The 22,436-nt window shown below is 33.6% G+C and overlaps 2 protein-coding genes across 3 annotated transcripts; one reads left to right on the top strand and one right to left on the bottom strand.

Moving 5' to 3' along the window:
- Positions 1-14,038: 14,038 nt before the first annotated feature.
- Positions 14,039-18,323, bottom strand: LOC110620537 (putative pentatricopeptide repeat-containing protein At4g17915). Of its 2 annotated transcripts, XR_006351615.1 has the most exons (3): positions 16,280-18,323; positions 14,405-14,471; positions 14,039-14,263 (listed from the first exon to the last, which is right to left on the bottom strand). XR_006351615.1 is itself a non-coding variant. In XM_043958806.1 (1 exon), the coding sequence occupies exon 1, from the start codon at positions 18,107-18,109 to the stop codon at positions 16,673-16,675; it is 1,437 nt and encodes a 478-aa protein (XP_043814741.1). In that variant the 5' UTR covers positions 18,110-18,323; the 3' UTR covers positions 15,677-16,672. The 2 variants fall into 2 exon arrangements, 1 of the variants encoding a protein (XP_043814741.1); XM_043958806.1 differs by lacking the exons at positions 14,039-14,263; positions 14,405-14,471 and having other exon boundaries at positions 15,677-18,323.
- A 2,368-nt stretch (positions 18,324-20,691) lies between these two features.
- On the top strand, positions 20,692-21,651 carry LOC110621640. The gene is made up of 2 exons (XM_021765908.2): positions 20,692-21,184; positions 21,427-21,651. Exons 1-2 carry the CDS (start codon positions 20,750-20,752, stop codon positions 21,532-21,534), a joined length of 543 nt encoding a protein of 180 aa, XP_021621600.1. The 5' UTR covers positions 20,692-20,749; the 3' UTR covers positions 21,535-21,651.
- The last annotated feature ends 785 nt before the right edge of the window (positions 21,652-22,436 follow it).

Genomic DNA, 22,436 nt, shown 5'->3' with positions numbered 1-22,436 from the left:
GGATTAGGAAAAGGGGTGAGCTACAAGAGCCCAGTGAGTAGGGGTGTGCATTGGTCGGTTCGGTTCGGTACCGAATCGAACCGGCCAAAACCGAATTAACCGAATTGTTTCAAAATGTAAACCGAACCGAACCAAATAAGATAGAAAACCGAACCGAACCGAACCGAACCGGTTCGGTTCGGTTCGGTTCGAAACCGATTTTTGAACTTTTTTTTCTAATTTCATTGAATTATATAATAATTTGGGCCTAATAAAAATTGATTTAAACCTAATATATTTGTTTAGAATTTGCTGTAATTCCAATTTGCTGTAATTCCAATTTGCTGTAATTCCAACTTAGACATACTTAGACACTCATAGTATTTTTCCCTCTCAATTTGCTGTAATTCCAACTTAGACACTCAATTGCTGTAATTCCAACTTGCTGTAATTATGAGACTCAATGACACTCAATGACAAGGGCTTTTCATAGTATTTTTCCCTCTCAATTTGCTGTAATTCCAACTTAGACACTCAATTGCACAAGAGTTTGAGAATCAGATATCTACAAGAAACTTCTAAAGCCAAAAAGAAATCGACATTGCCAACCAAGTTCTAGAAACAATAGCAGAACTAGAGAGCATCAAAGCAGGTAGTGCAAAAACCAGCAACCAATGGCATTGACATATAATATTCTCATATCAACAAAAATCAGGAAGAGTAAATAGATACGAATCTCCATAACACAGTATCTACACATGTAATTTAACAATTTTCAACAATAGAATTTGAGATGACTAATTGTCATTAAAAAAGGCAGCAATTACATGCTCACCTACATCAGAACAACCAAAGGAGACAAAAAAATTTCATTTAAAATCAAAACCCAATAAACCGATTTTATACCTGTACGCCTTGGATAATCTAGAATAGGGGATGTCGATTACAAAGAGGGATTGAAACTGGAAAAGCGTTGTTCGGTTTTGAAGTCGCGAGAAAGAATACCAAAATCTGTCTGACCGCCGGTGTGAGTCGCGAGAATGACGATTCAACGAGATGACGATTCAACGAGAGAGCGACGGCTATGAGAGAGAGAGACGCGAGCGATGGCCGTGAGAGAGAGACGCGAAGGGTGGCAGGGTGGGTGGCCGGTGGGTAGCGACTGGGGTGGGTGGCTGTGGCTACGGATTGAAGACGCGAATGATGGAGATTAGGGATTTGGTTTGAGAGAGACAAAGGTATGCCGCGTGAAGAATTACGACGGATAGGATTAGGAAGTGAATTGATATAACCTATAATAAAACGCTGCGTTTAAAATTAAAATCGGTCGGTTCGGTTCGACCGAATTATTTTGACTCCAAAACCGAACCGAACCGACCAACCCGAAATTTTTTAAAATTAAAACCGAACCGAATCGATTTTATTTTAAAACCGAACCAAATTATTAAATTAAATCGGTTCGGTCGGTTTATTCGGTTCAAACCGAACAGTGCTCAGCCCTACCAGTGAGCAGAATAATAGAAAACAATATTTAAATCTCATGCCATCATGTAATGCAACACATCACAACTATTCACATCTCGGATGGTATTGTCACCAATAGTCCTCTACATTCCAAAGTGCCGGGACGTAGAATGGGTACAACCGGTCTTTCTCTTAACATAACATATCATACATACCAATGTGCCAGGGACGTAGAATGGGTACAACCTGGACTTTCTCTTACATAGTGCCAGGGACGTAGAATGGGTACAACCTGGACTTCCATACCATATCATGCCGTAGCATCATCATACCATATGAGGACTAAAGGATCATTCAATAACCAATCCACATCAACATCATAAATGCAATGCAACATATTCGTGAATTCTAATACAAACAACCTAATTCATCACATGGCATTCATGATGCATGAACATGCTCAACTGTATAATTCATTTGCTTTAAAAACATAAAGGTTTATTCTACTCACCTTTTGCTGAAGCTCTACTGACTCAGAAGCAGCTGAACTCACTGCTGGGGTCCTCGATTCCTCAGGTCCGAACCTACACAGGTGGACTCAAATGAGGGACCAAACACACCTGAACATAACTATAAACTACTCCCCAAAAACCCCCTAAAACATCATGAAACAACCATACAAAACATGCAAAGAAAGGCTGGACAGGGCACTTTCGGCGGCAGGTTCGGCGGCCGAAAGTCCCTCCAGAGCCGAAAGTCAGGCAGGTTCGGCGGCACCTTCGGCGGCCGAAACTCCCAGACAGAGGCGAAACTCATGCATGTTCGGCGGCACCTTCGGCGGCCGAAAGTGCCAGACAGAGACGAAAGTCTCTTTTTGGGGGCAACTTCGGCAGCCGAAAGGCCTGCCTTCCCAGCCATGTTCGGCGGCCGAAAGTTCCTTCGGCTGCCGAACCTGGTTTCTGCCAAAGGGCAGAAACTTGGCTCCTTTATGCACATTTGCCTCCCAAATCTTCCAACATGCATATAACTCATCCAAAATCATGCAAAAATACATACATTGGCTCCTAGGGGCTTCAAACTAACTTAAACCCCAACTACAACACACAACAACAACTCAAAACCAACATACATGCTCAAAACATAACATTAACTCAAAAACCTAACTATGAGCTAAACATGCATTCTACCCTATAGATCTTGCATAAAACTTACTTTAAACATAAAATGAGCTTAAGATCGGCTCTTACCTCTTGAAGATCGAGAGAGAGACGTCCTAAACTCGGAGGTGGGAGATTTTGAGTTCTTGAACCTCAAAGCTCCAAAACTTGCTTTAAACTCGAAAATCTTCAAAACAACGTAAAAACTTGTGAAAATCTTGAAATATTTGAAGGAAAGAACTCAAGGATGGTGAGGAATGGCGGAAGGACTCACCTTGGCCGAAAATGGGGAAAAAGCTCGCCCGTTTTCGGCTAAGGGACCCTTTTATAGTGGCTGGCCAGGCCACGTTCGGGGGCCGAAAGTGCCTCCGCATGCATGCCATGTTCGGAGGCCGAACTTGAGGTTCGGCGGCCGAACCTGGACTTTCCTCACTTTTGCCTTCGGGGGCCTAAAGCACTCCCGAAATGCATGCATGTTCGGCGACCGAACTTTGAGTTTCGGCGGCCGAACCTGAGTTTCCTCCAAGGGTGTTTTTATTCAAAAACTCATTTCCTCTTTACTTAAAATCATCAAAAACGTTAAAACATTTCATGAAAACATGGCTTTACCCTTCTAGAGGTCTCCGACATCTGAAATTCCACCGGACGGTAAGAATTCCGATACCGGAGTCTAGCCGGGTATTACAACAATAGAGTTGTTGAACTATTAATGATTTATTATGATAGTCTAGCTTCAATTATTTATTTTAAAAATCCAAGTACTATGGATAAAAAAACACATATTCATATTAAATATAATTTTATAAAAGAGATAGTTGCAAAGAAAGAAGTGAATACTAAGTACTTTGTGCTGCGATTTTGGGAAATAAATTTAATCATATGTGATTAAATTAAATGATCTCTATATCTTAATGTCATTTATGAGTTCTATTACGTGTGACATAAATTAGATATGTGAACTCAAAGTTAGATATTTAGCGTCTAAATTATTTCTGCACTATATTGAATAATATATAGACACGCTCTATTGAAAGAGAAGTTAACACTTTAATATGTGATTCATATCATGTATGCAATAAGTATCCAAAAAAGGCAATACAAGTTTAATCTCTACTTAATATCATGTGAAGTACTGAAGGTTATAAGTAATCTTCACTCTATACCCGTATAACTTCGACCAGCTACTTGAAACATAATTTAATTCTTATTTTCTTAAACTATTACTAAAGGATTATGAATGATCGATCTAAAGGGGCATTTCTAGAAAATAAGTTAAATTAAAGTTAAGAAAATTGTGAGACAAGGAAGATTATTAAGTATTATCACATTAATTTGTATTCATTGACTGGTCAATTATGTTTATCTATAAGATAAATAAATAATTATGAACACAAAAATATTAAAGAGAGTATTGTAAGAGATATAAATATGATAAATGGTTGAGAGTATGTCATATTATGTCTACTTTATACTCCATCAATCAAGATATTATATTATCTTAACAGGTATATAGCAACTGAGCTCTAAAAGTATGCATTGCTCACATAGTTTGTTTATAAAGTATCAAACTTATAGAATTTAAAATGAGACTTGGACCGTCATGCATGAGTGAGAGATGTTGAAAATTAGAACCCATGTGAGTCAACCTAATTCTACTAAAAGATATGTCCTTACAAAGGGACATGTCTATAGGCCAAACATGGAGGGTCACATCTTTTTCATATAACCTTTGAACCTTTTATATATGTTGTAATATATATGACTCATTTACTTGAAAACACTTGAGATAGTGCACAAAAGAAAGAGAAAAAACTTTACCGTTTGGTCTTTGAAAACTCTCATCAAATAAATATATGGAATATTTTGATTCTGCAAGTAAGATACACATGTAGACCATAAAATTCTTAATATAATTTGTATTAAATGTATGTGATTATATTAGAAGTTAGTAATGTAAATGATGGTTTTACAGAAATATATATAGACATGGATTAGAATCTATATACAAGAATTTATGTGTTAGTTTCATTTTTCCTTCAATAAAGAGGAAATGGAGGAGTAGAAGAATGCAGAGGAGAAAAATGATTTTAGATGATTTTAGATATTGAAATCTCTGCAAAAGTATTTAAGAAATAAAGTGGTGGGATCTGGCAAAGCTTTTTTAATTAGTGATTCTTAGTTTGAAATTTTAAAAATTAATAGGAAGCTACTACTTATGAGATTGTACCAAGCTTTCTTAGTTTATAGTTTTTATAAATTTTGTTCATATTTTAAAAATAAAAATAATATTTTTACTGATAAAATGAATGTTTAAAATTATTTTTTTAATATTTTAAATGGAAAATGAAATGATCTAGTCTTAAAAGAAAATATTTAAATAAGAGTGAGCTTGATTGAAATTAATGTAAATTTTGAGCCGATTTAAAAATTAAAAAGCACATCAGTAGGAAGAAGAGAATTTAAAATGTCCCAATTCCAGCCTACATTAGGAACCCAGAAATATCGAACACAAACCTGCATATTCAACTCAATCAACGGTTTAAGTGCAAAATTCCAAAGAGGCCCAACCGGAAGCCAATCATCCAGCCAAAATCTAGTGTGCATCCCATTATTCACATCTACAACTATCCCTTTTCGAAGTAGCTCCAAACCATAACAAAAAGATTTCCAATTGACTGAACCATTAGCTCGCTTAGCGACTTCCCAATGAACAAAACCCGACTCATATTTATTGAAAAGGCACCTAACCCACAAAGCTTGCGGATTCTTGTAAGCTCGCCAACACAACTTCCCTAATAGAGCCTGATTCATTTGTCGCATATTTCTGATGCCAAGACCACCTAACCGCTTCAGCAAGGACATTGTATCCCAATTAATCAGATGTACAGCTGGCTTCATATCCTTCCCATGCCAAATAAAGTTCCTGCATATTTTCTCTATTTCATTGCAAAGCGATACCGGTAAAAGAGCACTCTGCATCACAAAAATAGGAATAGCATTAAGAACTGATTGAACTAACGTTAATCGTCCAGCTTTTGATAGAGCTCTCGCCTTCCAGCCATCAAGTCTGCCTCTCATTTTATCCAAAATACTACTATATGTCGAGACTGAAATCCTCCCATGAATAGATGGCACACCCAAGTATTTTTCTAAATCAGTAGTCAAAGGAATACCTGACCTTGAAGACAAAAGTGACGCCAAATCACTATCAACAAAAGGCGACAAATAAAGAGAAGACTTAGCTAAATTCACTTTCTGCCCGGAAACCTTAGCAAAGTCATCCAAACATGATAAAATCAAATCCAACTGTTCCACAGAAGCTTCTGCGAACAAAACCATATCATCCGCGAACATAAGATGAGAAATCATCGGACCATTACTCGAGATAGGAATCGGCTTCCATCTGCCTTGACGAACAAGCTGTTTAAACATTCTCGAAAGTTGTTCAATACACATAACAAAAAGATATGAAGACATTGGATCGCCTTGTCGCACACCACGAGTCGGTTTAAAAGATTCTAACTTCTCACCATTCCATAACACTGACATAGAAGATGTTCTAACACAATTCATAATATTAGAAATCCAAGCATCGGAAAAGTGGTAAGAACCCAGCACCCACTGAATAAAATCCCAATCTAGTCTATCATAAGCCTTTTCAAGATCAATTTTAATCGCCATAAAACCCCCTGATCGCTTAGACGTTCTCATAGTGTGCAAAACTTCTTGAAACACCACAATGTTATCAATAATTTGTCGGCCAGGAACGAAGCTACTTTGTTCCAATCCAATGAGAGAGCTCAAAACATCTTTCAATCTGTTAATCAATACTTTTGTAACAAGCTTATAAATCACGTTACATAAGCTAATTGGTCTGAACTGAGAAATAAATTCTGGACAAGCAATTTTAGGAATAAGAGTTAGCACCGTTTCATTAACTTCCTCTGGAAACTCCCTCCCGCCCAAGACCTCAATAATAAACGCTGAAACCTGTGAACCTACCGCAGACCAAGATTTCTGAAAGAAAACTGCTTGTAGACCATCGGGTCCTGGAGCCTTGTAAGGAGACATAAGGCGCAAAGCATCATATACTTCATCATGAGAAAAAGGACAATCCAGAAGCAACCGTTGAGAAGAAGAAAGAGCAGGCCCATCAGGTCTAACAAAATGGCTGCAGTCAACCGCCAAATCTTTCGAATACAGCTCCTGATAGTAACCGCTAGCAAGCTCTTTAAGTTGACTAGAATCTTCAATCCACACATTGTTCCCATTTCTCAGCTTGAGAATTTGTTGCTTCTTGCGTTTAATCACGGTAGAAAGATGATAAAACCTTGTATTTCTCTCACCAGAAACAATCCATTCCTCCCTAGATTGTTGAAACCAGTATAATTCTTCCTGCTTCAAAACATCTTCAAGCTGTCGTCTCAGATTAAATTCCAGCTTCACTAAACCTCTCGTTCGCCGGATAGCTAAGCTTTTTTGAACACCATCAATTCGACGGATCAACCTCTGCTTATTATGAAAAATATTCCCAAACTCAGATCGGTTCCATTGGCTTAATGAGTCTTTGGTTGATTTCAAATTATCAAATAAAGAAGTATTTTGCTTCCAACCACGGGAAACAACATCAACAAAATCTTTGTGAGCTGTCCAAGCCGCTTGAAAATGAAAACGACGAACAGAAGAATTTGTAACTCCAAAGCAATTCATAAAAATAGGACAATGATCAGAATGCAACTTTGGAGCATGAATAACTGTAGCTCTAGAAAATGTCATGCGCCAAATCTCAGTACACAAGCAACGGTCTAATCGAGCAGCTTTATAAGAAGAATTAATACCACCCTTACTCCAAGTAAAAGGGGTACCTTCAAAACCCAAATCAATAAGTGAGTTATCAAAAATCCATTGCCGAAAATCACTAGCCCCAATACTGTGAACATTAACATAGCCGGTTTGTTCATTCTCGCTTGTAAAAGAATTGAAATCTCCCAACAATAACCAACTTTTCTCACTTCCATTGAAACCCAGAACCGAATGCCACAAACGTCTTCGTAAACTAATGTCAGGGCTGGCATACACAAAACTCACTAACCACGAGTCCCCATTATCAAGTAACACATTGCATGTAATAAATTGCGGATCTGTCGACACAAGCGTTAACTTAAAAAATATTTTTGACCATAAAATCCAGATACCTCCACTGAAACCAAAAGTCTCGACACGAACCCAATTATCATAACCTAGCTGTTTACAAACATTATCAGCTGAATGGCCAGAAATTCGAGGCTCAACCAAACAAAAAATCTGAGGCTTATAGATACGATTGTATTCCTTAAAAGCTCTCAAAAAATTAGAAGAAGCAGCACCCTGACAATTCCAAACTCCAATAATCATTAAAAATAAGAGAGAAAAGAAAGCCATGAGGATGACTGAACCATAATAGAACGAAAAATCTAGTAAGACCCCTCATTAGAAGGCATCTTACCAATTAAACCACTATTCTGAAATTCATTCAAGGAAGTCTGAGCAACAATTATCATCGCATCATCGTCAAGATTCATATCCTGATTACCATCTCCATTAGCTGTTGGGATATTGGGACGGGTTGGATGAGGAAACGAAGGATCATTAAAATTATCATGTTGATTCCTATCCAATTCTGTTTCTAAATTTGCAAGTCCCACCAATTTTGGGTTAGAAACAACCCAAGTCTTTGACTGATTCGTTCTATTATTCCCTTGAACAACTACATGGTCATCTTGTGCAGCAGCTTTTCTAGAAGATCCCCCTGATCCACTCGAAACCCCTCTAATTTTTAGAACTGAACTTTGCACAGCAGGCCCATTAGATCTCACATAGGAATCTAAAGCAATATTTGGAGTCTCCTCTCTTGTCACAGTAGAAACCACTTGACCCTTCCCTTTAGAATCCCGTAGCTTTTTCTTGCCCAAGACAGGACGAAAATCTTGTACCACTGGTGGAGTCGCATTATGTTCTATATGAGTCTCAGAATCCTGGAGAATAACTAGAGAACTAAAGGGATTATTATTGGCCTTCATCGTTGATTTACCCTTGTTTGACTCCCTCGGACCATGATCACCTGACCCAAATTTAAATACAGATTTTTCCTGAGGACGTTGATTACGTCTTCTATCCTTCTTAACCAGCATCCAATCACCAAAATCATCTAAAACAGCTGGATTAACCACCTGATTCTCGGGTAACTGAGCCACCTTAGGAGCAGGGTTACTATGAACCGAATTAGACACATTCTCTACATTCTCTGGCTGCAACTCTTTCCGCAATGAAGGACAATTATCCTTCATATGCCCAAAAATTCCATATGAAAAACAAACCATATGCAACGCCTCATATTCAATACGTCGAACTCTCCGGTTCAGCTTGAATTTCGACAAAAGAGGCTTCGTAACATCAACTTCAACACATAATCTCGCAAAATGCCCTCTTGTCACTCGGCTAGTGTTATTATCCACTCTGATAGGATCTCCTATCTTCCTCCCCAATCGCATAAGAAAATCCTCATTAAAATATTCAATTGGAAGGCATGGAAAACGAACCCAAACTGCCAAGCGTTCCAAGGAAACATTAAATGGATCAAAATCCGGGCACCATTGGCGAACTGACAAATAATGATCAGCTATAATCCATGGTCCACCCTCCAGTGCAAAATCAAAATCTTCCCTACTATTAAATCGAGCAAGGAAAAAATCGTTGTCCAGAGCAATTAAGTCAATAGGGGATTTAGGTTTCCAGAGTTCCTTCACCCTTCGCGATAAATAGGCATACCCTATTGATCTTCCAATCAGCTTGATAATCAAGGAGTTCTTCCATGGTTTACAATAACGAGATTTCTCAATTTTAGTAAGTTTAATATTAGGGCACTTTTCATCCTCCTCATCCTCTTCCCCATCAGAAAGCTCATACGACTCCTCATCATTCACTTCAACTGTGTCAGCAATCACAGTCTCGTTATTAGGACTCCCATTGACTAGCATATCCCTAAACGAAGGACCCATTGGAGACGGTTGTCCAACAGACTCAAACTTTCTACCGTCTTGTTCTTCTAAAGAGAAACCTCCTTCACCATCTTTACGCTTCCTACGGCCATTATGTTGCAAAAGATCATCCTCTTCCATACCCTCATTATGTTGCAAAAGATCATTCTCTTCTTCCTACTGATGTCCTTTTATATTTCCAATCAATTACTTTAGTTGATGATATGTCGTGTTTGGATGGTTTTGCGTGGAAGCATTCTTCTTCTGGCTTATATACAGTTAAGTCAGGGTTTGATACGTTTTATTCAGAAGTGTCAGGATCTAATATGGATTGGCAAGGGCTGTGGAAGGTTAGGGTGCCACAGCGAATTCAAGTGTTTTTGTGGGAAGTGGCACATGAGAAAATCATGGTTAATGTTCAACGCCGAAAGCGAAAATTTATTGATTATGATTTATGTCCTCTTTGTGGAGTTGCAAGTGAATCTGTTTTGCATGCTCTACGAGATTGCCAACATGTGAAACAAATTTGGAATTCCCTTTTACCTACCAATTTCGTTTCTCCATTTTTTGATATTTTGAATGTGCCTTTATGGCTATCTGCTAATATAGAAAAAGTAGGGTTATTGGCTAATGGAATACCATGGGATGTGCTTTTTAGTTCGGTCGTTTGGTGGTTATGGAAGCGAAGAAACTTGTTGGTTTTTAATGAGAATAATGACCAGGATACTATTGATGCGTCCTTTATTCAGCTTCGAGCAAAAGAATATGTTCATGCATGGAGGTTTTCGATGCAGGCTGGGTCTGGACCGAGAGGCCGGTCTTTGAAGTATGTTGGGTGGAAGCCGCCAGAAACAGGCTGGGTGGTAGTGAATTCCGATGGTAGTGCATTGTTGTCAGCAGGAAGGGCAAGTTGTGCAGGTTGTTTTCGAAACAATGAAGGTAGATGGCTTTTGGGCTTTCAACGGTTTTTGGGCAATTGTGGAGCAATGGAAGCTGAGCTATGGGGAATATATTATGCTTTAGTATTAGCATGGGATTCAGGGTGGAAGAAGATTGAAGTTCAAACGGATTCTCAACTCGCGTTAGATTTATTTGCAGGTAGAGGTGCAGGAGTTTTTAGAGTTGCTAATTTGGTGAGGAATTGTCGTGATCTTATCAATAGAAGCTGGGAAGTCAAGATGGTAAAAATTTACAGGGAAGCAAATGCGGTAGCGGATCGTTTGACTAGTTTAACCATTGGTGATGATTTTAATTTGAAAATTCATCAATGGCCTCCTGTTACTATTAAATTTTTACTGGATGCTGATAGGTTGGGGCTTTCATGGCCTAGATTAATAAAATAAGGGCTCTATCCCTCTTTTTCTAAAAAAAAAAAAAAAAAAAAAAAATTAAAAAGCACAATGGAATTTTAAAGGTAATTTAATGCGGCATTGAGTTGAAACAAATACATAAGTAAACATCAACAATATATATCTGTATATATATAAATGTGTGAGGGGATGACAACATCTTAAATTTATTTAAATATTTGTATATTTTTATTGATAATATTATTTTAATTTTATTGTTGAGTTTAAAATAATATTTAAAAAAATTATTTTAATTTTAATATTATTTAAATACTTAAAAAATTAAACAAAATATTTGAAATAATTATTATATCATGTTATTTAGTAGTTTTATTAATGAAATTATTTAAGCAAATAATATTAGTTAAAATTTTGTGGATTAGAATTAGTAAAAGCTAATAATTTTATTAGATAGATAACATAAATTTTTAAAAAAAAATTAAACTAATTTAATTTAAATTTCATTAATTAAATTAATAGTAGAGTTTATATAAAATTTAAATTCTTAATTTTTTTTATTTAAATTCTTATAATAAGTTTTATTATAATTTAAAATAAGTGGTTACATGGCTCTTTTTTTATTATAATGTAAAATAAGTGGTTACTCGGCTCTTTTGCAATTCTATTAAACGAGTCTTAGTTTTACCGATTAGTGCAGTACCGAATCATACATTTTGTTCTTTACCTATCTAGACCTCCTCTACCGGGTCTGCTGGCTCTGACTTTACATGATACTTTGGTTTTTCCTGCAATTCGATGGGCATCGTTGCTTTACCGAGTCTTTCTGCTAAGTGTCAATAACCTTCTTTGGTCAACCTCGAATTGCCTCGAACCACTACTATTCCTCCGGAAACTGGAAGCTTAAGACACATAGCACCCGTGTTAATAACAATACCGTGACAATTCAGAACCAGACAGTCGAGTATCACGTTGTATGCAAATGAGATATCTACTATCGCAAACTCTGCATATAACTCTCGCCTATATTTTTCGTCACCTAATATTAGGGGGAGGTTGATAGTACCTAGCACTACCACGGTCTTATCTCCTAATCCTACTAATGGATAAGAAACCTTAACAAAGTTGTTTTTATCCAAACCTAACTTATTAAAAACATTTAAAATGAGAAGGTTAACAAAACTATTTACCTGTGTCCACCAATACTCGCCTTATATCGTACCTATTCAAGATGATCTTACCGACTAGCGGGTCGTTTTGAAAGAATCTAAGTTTTTTGTCAGCAGGATCGAATCTTACCTCTTGCTTGGCTGATGGTTCTTAGTCAGTTGACAAGACGTCTTCTATTACACGCTTATTTTTTTCCTTTGTCCTTATCAAGTCCTCCCATAATGACATATACAATTCTGGTCATTTCAAGAGAGAGAGGAGAGATTCCTTTTTTAGAAAGAAGAAATAAAAGACCGATTTTGATCCAAATGAACAGAGCGAATTTAATAGATTTTCTAGCAATGGAATCAAATAATGTTGCAGATATTAGATTGATTATATGGCCAGAATGGAGCTATGCTGTGATTGGCTAGACTTGCAAGGAAGAGAATGTGAGGTGGTGGTGAGTGCCCACGGCAACCACTCCGATGCTCAAATTAGTAATATTGCAGAGATTAGAGAGAATGCAATGAATTGTTTAGAACTTGAGTAGTATTCAAAAATAGCATACATTTGCGTTTGCGATTCTTCTCTTTTTATATTATAAGAAAGTAGAGATAAATATAGTATTTCCTGATATTCGGCAATGATGTGGTCGGCTGCTTGATAAGGGATATCACTAGCTAACAGGTGGGTAATCCCACAATTATAGGCGTAATGGGAATACACTGAATTGTGCCTGATAATGGTAACTTAATGCCAAGACTCGTCTTGTCAAAGGAAAGGCGAGTCTTGGTGATGAACCAAACGTTAAAATATTCAAGTTTTTCTTTTCTTGGACTGGATCACGTTTTCTAATTATCAAATTCTTGTCACGTGGTCTCGTCTTATAGTGCTAGCTCATGGCTTAACATAAATAACATTTAATAATAAAAAATTAATCATATCTTTTAAATTATGAATAACTAAATTTAAAACCAATAATTTTATACAATAAACTTTTATTACATTAAGAAAAAAATTAATTAATAATACATAATTTATTTTATTTACAATCTATATTTATAATTATACTATAATATATATCATACTACATGTGCTTGTGATCAATGATGGGAGTACAAGTGATGATCTCTACTTGTTAATGTGTGCAGTCTTAAATATTATAAGTAATTTATTAATACCTTATAACTCTAATATGTTACTTTGAGACTTAATTTAGCTTACATACATTGACAACCTTATTTACAGAAGAAAATAAGATATTGTATGGTTAAAATTTTTCAATTTTTTAGTTATCATGTCATTATTGATAGTTTTAATTAATTAAGAAAATTTTAATAATTTTATGAAATAATTAATATTTACTATACTACTTTTTATTGCTTATCTTACCTAAATATAATGAATATTTTCATGACGAAATTTTATAAATAAATTTAATTGATTATTATAAATTTTTATTAGTCATTCTATATTTTGATTTCAACATAAATATAATTTAAAATTTTAAAATTTAATGATTAAAAAGTAAATCAACGGTAAATATATGTTATGAAAGTAAATCAACAAAAAATTATAGTGGCATTGATATTTCTGTTTTGACTTAATAATTTTTCTAATTAAATTAAAAGTACACTCATTTAATTTTTAATTTGAGAATTATGTTAATAATATTTATTTAGTGTGAAAATATATCATCAATTATATTATTTTTCTTTTTAAATTTTTAATATATAATAATATGAAATATTATATGATATTATATATAAAAAAATAAATATAACGTACAAAAAAAATTAATAACATTAAATAATATGCACTCACATATTTAATCTGGTGATACGTGTATTTAAAAAAATTTAAGAAATCTCACGTCCTACTTTCCAATTCCTATCTCCATTTCAAAAAAATAATATTAAATAATATAATAATTTTATATTAGATGGAGCGTACAAATAAATTTAAATAATAGTAATAACTGAATTTGACTCAAATTAGACAACTAAATTCTAGATGTTCACCCAATAAATAGCGTCCCATTAGGAAATGTCACTTCAAGTGTCTGGCACCTTGTAAGTTAAAAACTACCTTATGTTGACAAGGCAAAAGCACAGGAAGCAAACATGGCTCAGTTACACTTTTACCCACCTTATAACTAGAGTGGGTTCTTACCACCAGCCAGTTGTTCCTACATTTACGAAAGAAAAATAGAAGGCAGTTTAATTCAGAGTTCTCTTTTTTTTTTTTTCAACATTCACAGTCTAACATAGAATAAGATGAATACACAGGTAAAATAATAATATTTAGGAAACATTTGAAACTGACATACCTTGATGGAAATGATTCAGCCAAGATAACAACAATATCCACTGTATATATTTGAGAATATTAACATGCTGCAGCAGAAATCACATTTGCTGTTATCCTACTTATCAAGTGGTAAAACCATTGTAAAGAATGGTAATGAGAGAGAGAGAGAGAGAGAGAGAGAGAGAGAGAGGGTATATTTGCAGGATGCACATTTTGAACCATAATGTGAACTTGTCCACTTAGCAACTTGATTGGTAGGGGTGTAAACGAACCGAGCCGAGCCGAGCTTTGAAGAGCTCAAGTTTGGTTCGTTAAAATTTTTTCGAGTTCGAGCCGAATTCGAGCTTTACTCATATCGAACTCGAGCCGAGTATTAAGAAGTTCAAGTTTGGCTCGTTTAGCAAACGAGCTTAGACGAGTCGAGCTTTTATCGAGCTGAGTCTCGAATAGTTCACGAGCAATTTAATTTATTTACATGTATAATGAGTTTTAGTTTAAAACTAATAAGTTTAAAATTAAAATAATTTTAGTTAAATAAGTATATCTACAAATTAGCATGTAAACTTATAAAGATGAGTTTTTAAATCTTAATGATCCAAATATGTGCAAGTTTAAGAATGTAACTAAACTATATAGAGCTGAATTTTAAAAAATTTAGATTTGGCTCATTAAAATATATGCAGGGTTTGAGTTTATTTCTCTTATGATAGTAATTTCAGTTTAACCGTTCACGAGCCTATTCACGAGTCTGCTCATGAACTCAGAAACGAGCCGAGCTCACGAGCCTTAACGAGCCGAATACTATGGAGCTCAAGCTTGGCTCATTTACCAAACAAGCCTAAAAATTAAGCTCGAGCTTGGCTCGTTTAGAAATCGAGTCAAGCTCGGTCGAGCTTTTATCGAATCGAATCTCGAATAGCTCACGAACGGTTTGGTTCATTTACACCCCTATTGATTGGTTAATAAAAAAATTCCACACAAGTTCCATCACTAAAGAAATGGAGGAGCAACCGAGTCACCTTTTTGAACTTATGTTACAGAGAATCAGGAATTAGTATTGAAATTGAGTACACGTTTGAGGGCAAGATTCAGCTTGTTTTTCTAAAATTTTCAGTAGATTCTGGCTGATTTGCAAGAAAACATATTAACATTGAGGACAATGAAAATATTTAGTTATAATTAGTAGAGACAGAAGAATATGTGCTTGAATAGAACAATAGGCATAGAAGTAGACCATTATGTTAAATGTTAGGCAAAAGTTATAGACCAAAAAATTAGGACAAAAGAATTCCATAAATGTTGACCCGTTCTTGTGTTGGGATAACAGAAGTGAAGTGGGAAGTGTCACATTGGAGAGAAAAAGGATACATGAGAGACATACAAGTGCAAGGGACCCGTGTACTAATGCCTTAAGTTGGGTACAGTCCACAATTCTAGTTCTTTCACAAGGCCCTACATTAAAGTAGACACCATAACTTGACCGTTACAAAGGAGAGGAAGAACAGAATAGAGAAAGAAGAGAAAGAAATAGAGAGAGAATAGAATATGAGATTATTGATTCAGTTCTTGAATGATCGATACAGGAGCTATCCATCTCCATTTATTCTCCTATTACCACCAATAGTGCAGTCATAACTGCTGGAAATAACTGCTCCCCCCAATTCCACAGTCCTGAGTTATTCTTAAACTTCCTCCTATAATATGTGACACCCTACAAGTCTCCCAAGCCAAGGTAGCTCCTAGAGCAATGAGAGGTGCACACTCTAGGATGAAGTGAGCTAGGTGGTAGACTCACAGTGGGCGCAATGGAATAGGTAGGTTCTTGGAGGGGACCATAAAAACTCAAGTGAGACATAAGATGAGCTTAGTGCTTGGCATAGTAAAAGATGTGTACCTGTGCTCCATCAACATTAGGAACTGACATGCCCATGCATCCACTCCGGTGTGAGTATTCTGTGTCATACTCATGCTCAGTGAAAGTAGAGTTCTCCAACCAATGCAAATCAATATCCAGTGTTAAATAACCCAATGTACATGTTTAGGAACTAAATGGCCGTTGTCCATTTTCATTAACCAGGATTCTATCCCTCCAATCCATGTTCAAACAGAATCAACCTTATTAGTAATAAGCATCTCTAGTTCTTTACAACAACATGGGGCATTTACATTTACATGGTGCTGACCGAAGATTTTAATTTCAAAAAGTTTGGTCATTAGAATGACTCAGTTGAATTCCATCAGTAAAATATTCCAACGCGCAAACTGCATCAAAAGGACCACAGGGACATCAACACTGCACCATCTGCGCCAATCTAATTTTTGATTTAAGCTTCCTTGCTTCTTTTTGAAAACCAGAATATTGAAGACCATCTATAACAGCCCATTGAGCTGATCGGAGTATTTTCATGCCACTGTTTATGCAACCAAGCAAAAGCTTGGATGCACAGTGATACCTTCTAGCCTTGCAAAGATTGTGAACCAAGGAAGAGTAGGTAAATGAGTCCCTCATCTCCATTGATTCAAACATCTTCAAAGCATTATCGATCTGACCAGCTTTGCACAATCCATCAACTACACAATTTGAAGCAACCAAATGCGATTTTAAACCCAACACATTCATATGCTTCATATGTTGCTGTGCCCCCTCAATATTACCTGCCTTACACAACCCATCTATCAAAATTGTGTGTGTATACTCGTCACATTCTAAACCACCTTCTTCTATTTCATCAAGCAATTGATATGCATCTTCCAATTTACCTACTTTACAATACAAATTCATTAGTGTATTATAAGATGCTAAATCATGTTTGATGCCATTTCTCATCATCTGATCCATATAATTAGTTGCCTCTTTAATCCTACCACCCTTTATTAGAGCACCTACCACCGTGCAATCTGCAAAACCATCGAAAGTATAACCCTTATGTCTCATCTCTTGCAATATCTCAAGCCCTTGTTGAAATCGCCTAGATCTAAAGCAGCATTTCATAACTGTGGTATAAGTTATGGCATTTGGCAGATAACCAGATGCCGAAAGTTCTTTGAGCATCCTCCTTGCAGCCCCTAATCTCCCCACTTTACACAGTCCATTAATAAGAATATTATAAGTGATTAATTCAGGAACAAATCCATGTCGCTGTAAATTTCTAAACAGCATGAGTGCATTACTTGTATAACCATTCTTGCAAAGACCATTAATCATGATATTAAAAGTTGCTGGACATGGAGATAAACCATGTAAAATAATATCCCTGAAAACCTGATTTGCTTCTTCAGGTCTTCCTAGCTCAAAGAAGCAATGCATCAATGTATTAAAACTCCAAATATCAGGAGCCATGCCCCTTTGAAGCATTTCTTCAAACAGGTCAAGGGATTTCGATAATAAGCAATTTCTAGCAGCACCAGATATCAGAGAATTGTAGGTAACTACATCCGGGTTTATCCTGGCTTCTCTCATTCTCTGGAGAAGAGAATAAGCAGACTCAAAACTGGAAAGGCGACAGTAGCCAACAATAAGTTCATTATAAGTAACTACATTAGGACGTATTCCTAACCTTACAGCATCAATAATGACAGATTCTGCTTTATCTAACTGCCTGGCTTTGCAAAATGATACTACGCATATGTTCAATAATCTAGTGGACAATTTACCAACCATTCTTTCTTCTGAAAATTTACTTTGTACTCCTCCAGGTTTAACAAGAACAGGAGAAATTTGCATACCAAAAATAACGAAGAGAAAGAGAGGAAGCTCTTAAAATCGATGGGATTCTATTCTTTTTCCTCCTTATTCGCCTTGCGTAATTGGTATTAGAACAAATGAGCACAGATTCCTAACCCAGTCGAGAATCGAAAGGAAAAAAACATATCCGTGCTTGCGGGTACTATTCTAGCACTGAGCTCAATCAGTCCAACGTCATTCGAAGGGTAGGCTTATACGCTGACCAACCCTACATTCTTAGTTTTATCTTAGAAAAAAAAAAGAAAGAAAAAAAAAAGTTACATCCTTTGCTTGTGACGGTGAAAGAAATAAATCCAATTAGTTCAATTAACTCTTTTATATTTTTTTAGGGTTAAATTTTTTAATAAATTAAATTTTTTATTTTTATTAAGAGTCAAATTTATTCTATTTAATTAATTATTTCAATTTAAATTAAATAATAATTTTTAAAGTAACTATTGTACTAATAATTTTTAAAAAATTTTAAAAAATTATATATTTAATATGAGTGAATTAATTTAATTTGTAAAATTTTATTCATGTGAATTTTTTTAATTATTTTATTTAAAATTAAATTTTAATCGAAAAATTTTATACATGTAAATAAAAATATTTATAAATTAAGTGAAATTAGAGTTTTCACTAAAAACAAATGAAATTGCATCCCTAGCTTAAATTTGTGCAGGGATCGAAAAATATGAAGCAGGAACAGAAAGTTGACTGCGATTTTGCATCTCCGCATCGTTCTACTGGGTGTTTCCTTTATGATTTTGGTTTAGTATTTTAATTTTTGTGATTTTCCTGCCTTCGAATGAGGCAATTTCTCTATGCCTTTGATTGTCTCTCGCCAAGGTGGTTGGTGAGATTTGTTTGTTTCCTTTATTTTTTGCAGACCTTTATCGTTGAAGGTGGAGGGTTTCTTCCGGATCTAAGTGACTTTAGAGAGATTTTCTCATTGTGTGATGTGATATTTTGTAGGGTGAGCAGTATTCGATTCAAACTGAAAAAATTGATTAAATCAAATTGATTTAAAAATTTGGTTTGATTTTTATATATTTCGGTTCGGTTCGGTTTGATTTTTAATTTCAGAAATTTTAATTATTTTGGTTTAGTTCGATTCGATTTTGATCATAAAAAAACTAAAAAAATCAAATCGGACCGATTAATGATAATAATATGTTTTTTTAATAATATTGAGAAATTAAATCATATTAAGATTAAAATATTTTAATTAAATTTTAAATATTAAAAATAAAGTGTAAAAAAATTAAAAAATTATTAAAAATCAAAACCGATTAAACTGAATCGAATTGAACCGAATCAAACTGGTTCGGTTCGATTCGGTTTCTGACCAAAATCGATTCGATTTAATTTTTATAAATACTAAAATTTCAGTTTTCGGTTTATTTTGATTCGGTTCAATTTTAAACCGAACAACCGAATGCTCACCCCAAATAAGACTGTATCGATTAAGTAGGATGACTCAAAATTAGGTTTAGTGACTCAAAAAGATTATGAGTGGACAGAAATTCATATTTTCAATTATTTTTTTAATTCTTGCTTTTGGAAATTATTTTTATTAAGCAGAACTTTTATATATACCAATTTTATTATATTGCATTTGTTTCTATGACCAATTACTTACTCTTTTTTACAAGAATTACTTCATTTAAGATAAAGTAAAATTATTTGATTTATAAAAATAAATTAAACTTTAAAAAAAATTTACCCTTTATCTTATAAATTTAATTTAAAATGGTATTTAAATTTGTAATATAATAAAAATATTAAAATAACAAAAAAATGATATTTCAAAATATGTCGGTATAAATTTTTGAGTAGTATAAAAAATATTATATTAAATACATATTTGCACATTTATAATTTAACGCTTTTATTTATTAGACATTTTAATTTTAATTATAATTTAATAAATATTTAATTTTTTTAAAAAAATATTATTTTTTAATATAATTTTATCAAATCTATAGTTTTAAAATTGTATTTATAGTTATATTTATAGTTTTAAAATTATTCTAACATTTTTTTAACAAAAATATGATTTTTAAATATAATTTTATTAAATTTTTAATTTGAAAATTATATTTAAAAGTAATTTTTTAAATTTATTTTTTAATTTATAGTTTTAAAATTATATTTTAAAGTAATTTTTAAAATTTATAATTTTAAAATTATGTTTAAAAGATTTTTTTAAAGTTTAAGTAATTAATATATAAATATTTTAAAGTTTAAATATTTAAAAATAATATTTTTTAAATTTAAATATTTATTAAATTATAATTAAAATTAAAATATTTAATCTATAAAAATATTAATATATATGAATTTCTCCAAAATATTATATATGTGCGCGTGTTTCCTTGGAAGGAAAATTTCACGCGTGCGTGCACGCTTCCTTAGAAGGGCAGTGAAAATTCCTAACCGACACCGAGGGCGTAAATTAAACAGATGATAAAAACGTAGGGGACAAAATGGTCATTTAACACAAGACCCGTGAATTTGTTTTCTTCTTGCAACGGTCACTTTTTTTATCAATTAGTAATCGCTTTCGGACCTAGAAAGAGAGAAAGAAGGAAAGAAACCAACAAGGCAACGGTCGAAAAACAGTTCAAAGTTGCAATGCTAAATACGAAAATGAGAAGGCAAGAAGAAGAAGAGGAGGAAGAAGAAGAGAAGAGGCTTATTATTAGTAACTGTAAAGTGATAGAGTATTTGCAGCCATTAATGTCGAAAGAGCTTCTCTTCAAGTTCCCAGACAACTCTGCCTACGACTTTGACTACACGCAGAGCTCAATATGGTCTCCTTTGGTGCCTCGAATTCACAATCCCATGGATTTTGATTTGGTTACGCCGAGAAAGCTCACTTTTGGAATTGGGTTTCAATCAGATAACAATAAGATCAACACAAGTGGGTCTAAGAAAGTCACGTCCAGCATCAAGAAGAATCTGACGATGAAGATGAAGAAGAAGAAGAAGATGATGATGAATAGAGTTAAGGCATCTGATTTCTCCCCAACTCCCATTAAGGGAGCTTGTGGCCTGTTCACTGCCAAGGTAAAGATTCAACTCTAACTAAACTTCGTCTTGTAGTTCATCAGTCTCTCTGTTTTGGTTCTTTTACCAGATTTTTAAAATGAAAAATTATTGATTTTATATATATTTAAATTAATTTTTTGACAATTATTCAAAACCCAATATTTAATAATGTTTTTTTCTTTTCTTAAGAAAAAAAAAAAAAAAAAAAAAAGAAGTTTTATGGCTGTTTGGCTTAAATGGGTTTTTGTTGAATTGAATAGGGATGGGGTAAGCTGCTGAAAGCTGCCTCAAAGCATTTCAAGAAAAAGAAGAAAGACCCTACAAGCCATGTGAAGCTCTCCAACTACTTGACAGATTTAGGCAAGTGAAGTGCATCCTCCAAGTCAATTTTATTCATTATTTTAATTTGTACTTTGTATTATAGATTTATAGGGATGGCTAATTCCCACTTGGCAAAAATAAGATCTATTCTTTTTTTTTTTAAATCTCAGAAATAAGTAAATATCTATTTTTTTGTTTACATTTGAGATTAATTATTTAAATAATATGTAAATAAAATTAATTAAAAAAAACAACTTTTTACCTTGAAAAAAATATAATATTTTTTAAACTCTAATTGAAAAACGTATTTTTCAAACAAGACAGAATTGAAACTAAAGTGCGGCAAAGTACGTGGTATTTTTTTTTTAATTTAAAGTGTGATAAATATTTTTTTTAATTGTTGCGGTAAAAATTAATAAAATTTTCAAATAATTTTTATTTTTTAAATTAAATTATAATATTTTATGTGTTTTAAAATTATTTAATTTATTTTAAAAAATATAAATATTAAATCTATTGAAAAAAGAAAAATAAATTATTTATCACTTTTTACATTTATATTTAAATATTAAAATATTAGATAATAACGTCAATCCTTTGCATTTACTACATTTATTTCAATTTTAATCAAATATCTTAATCAATTTTGATGAAGAAATTTTTTAATTTACGTGTCATGCCATTTGCATCATTCCTTATAAGGTTTATTAGATAAAATAAAATAATATATTTATGTTAATTTATATTTATATCCAAATCTTAAAATCTTAAATAATAAAAATTAATTCTTTTGCATATATCTTAATTTTAATTAAATTTTTAATACTCATGCGATTTGAATTATTCTTTAAAAGGAATATTGAATAAAAAAAATATTTATGTTAATTTATATTTATATTTCAAACTTTAAATTTGAATAATAAAACTAAAATTTTTCATTTTATCTCGA

The sequence above is a fragment of the Manihot esculenta genome, chromosome 8 (genome assembly GCF_001659605.2).
Source record: "Manihot esculenta cultivar AM560-2 chromosome 8, M.esculenta_v8, whole genome shotgun sequence".
Classification (NCBI taxonomy): Eukaryota; Viridiplantae; Streptophyta; class Magnoliopsida; order Malpighiales; family Euphorbiaceae; genus Manihot; species Manihot esculenta.
Note: the sequence above shows the minus strand (reverse complement) of the source record. Positions and strands in the feature narration are given on the sequence as shown.